Source organism: Parasteatoda tepidariorum, unplaced genomic scaffold (assembly GCF_043381705.1).
Source record: "Parasteatoda tepidariorum isolate YZ-2023 unplaced genomic scaffold, CAS_Ptep_4.0 HiC_scaffold_10387, whole genome shotgun sequence".
Lineage (NCBI taxonomy): Eukaryota > Metazoa > Arthropoda > Arachnida > Araneae > Theridiidae > Parasteatoda > Parasteatoda tepidariorum.
In genome coordinates this window covers 1,287-2,482 of record NW_027261315.1, presented here as the reverse complement: position 1 = coordinate 2,482, position 1,196 = coordinate 1,287, and the positions used below count along the sequence as shown (strand labels likewise).

The 1,196-nt window shown below is 36.6% G+C and overlaps 1 protein-coding gene across 1 annotated transcript; it reads right to left on the bottom strand.

The window, feature by feature from the left end:
* Nucleotides 1-15: 15 nt before the first annotated feature.
* LOC107441382 (zinc finger BED domain-containing protein 5-like) lies at nt 16-739 on the bottom strand (the record flags this gene model as incomplete). Its single annotated transcript, XM_016054615.2, has 2 exons — nt 16-359; nt 456-739. Coding segments are annotated over 2 exons (628 nt in total), but the record flags the coding sequence as incomplete, so codon positions are not given.
* Between the last annotated feature and the right edge of the window lie 457 nt (nt 740-1,196).

Genomic DNA, 1,196 nt, shown 5'->3' with positions numbered 1-1,196 from the left:
TTGGATGTGGCTCTGTCAGGAATTGGTTTGTAAAATATCTTCAGTTATATTGGTATCGTCAACATATCGAACATATGCAATTAAATGTGCGTCTTTAGCTACATCAGTAGCTTCATCTTCTTGTGCGGCGAATTTTGAAAAACGCATTCGAGAAACTAATTGGTCACAAAGATCTTCAGATATATCATCAATTCTTCTGCCAATTGTAATATCAGCAACCGGTATTTGTCGCAGCTGATTCGCATAAGATTGGCCAAACATTGTTTTGACCATATCAATAGCTGCTGGCAAAACTAAGTTTTCTGCCATTGTGTGGGATTTTTTACATTGCGCGATTCTGTACGACACTAGGTATGATGCTAGTAATGCATTTGATGGAATATGAACATTTTTTTAAAAATTTTTGCTTGTTTTTAGATAACTCATCCAATTTTCTTTGAAAAAATGGGGCTTACCAACGTATTCAGAATGAATAGTTTCAAGGTGCCGTTTCAATTGGCCGGGTCTCATGCTATCAGCAGCCAAAACTATTGAACACAAGAAACACATTGGTTTTTCCACATTATCGTTAATAATATTAGTAAATCCGAACGATAAATAAGATAAGTCGCCTTTCCTTGTTTTGGGAGTTCTTTCTTCCTGTTCCTTGTGGCTTGTATTCCCACTACTTGTGCCAACATCAGAATGTTCATTATTAGTGGATTTTCGCTTATATCCTATCAAAAACTTATCCATTTGTCTGGAAATATTTGGAATAATATTATATTATTCTAAAAAAATAAAACTATTGAATTACTTACTATTATGACCAGTGGGCAATCACGTCAATAACTATAGAAACACAACCTAACACTGCTGAACCAATTAAATATTAGCTGTGACACGAAACAAATTGGTGAGCTGAACGTGCGTCGATCTTTTCTGGATGTTTGGCATCCAGTGGCGTTAGTGCGCGCGCATCTGGCTTTTGTTGAGTTGTGTCGATCGAGTGGCGCCAAATTAACGACGGCCTTGGTTCAAAAGATTTGCCGGGGTCTAGGTATATGGATGCTAAGTTACGAAACGTTTAGTTGAACTATGCGCGATAAAGCACGATGGTATTTTTTCATTTATTCTCTGATTTTTTACATCAAAAACTTTAGCAGTAATTTGGAAAATTGTTCACTGTGACTAATTTTGGCGGCTCCCTTTAGACT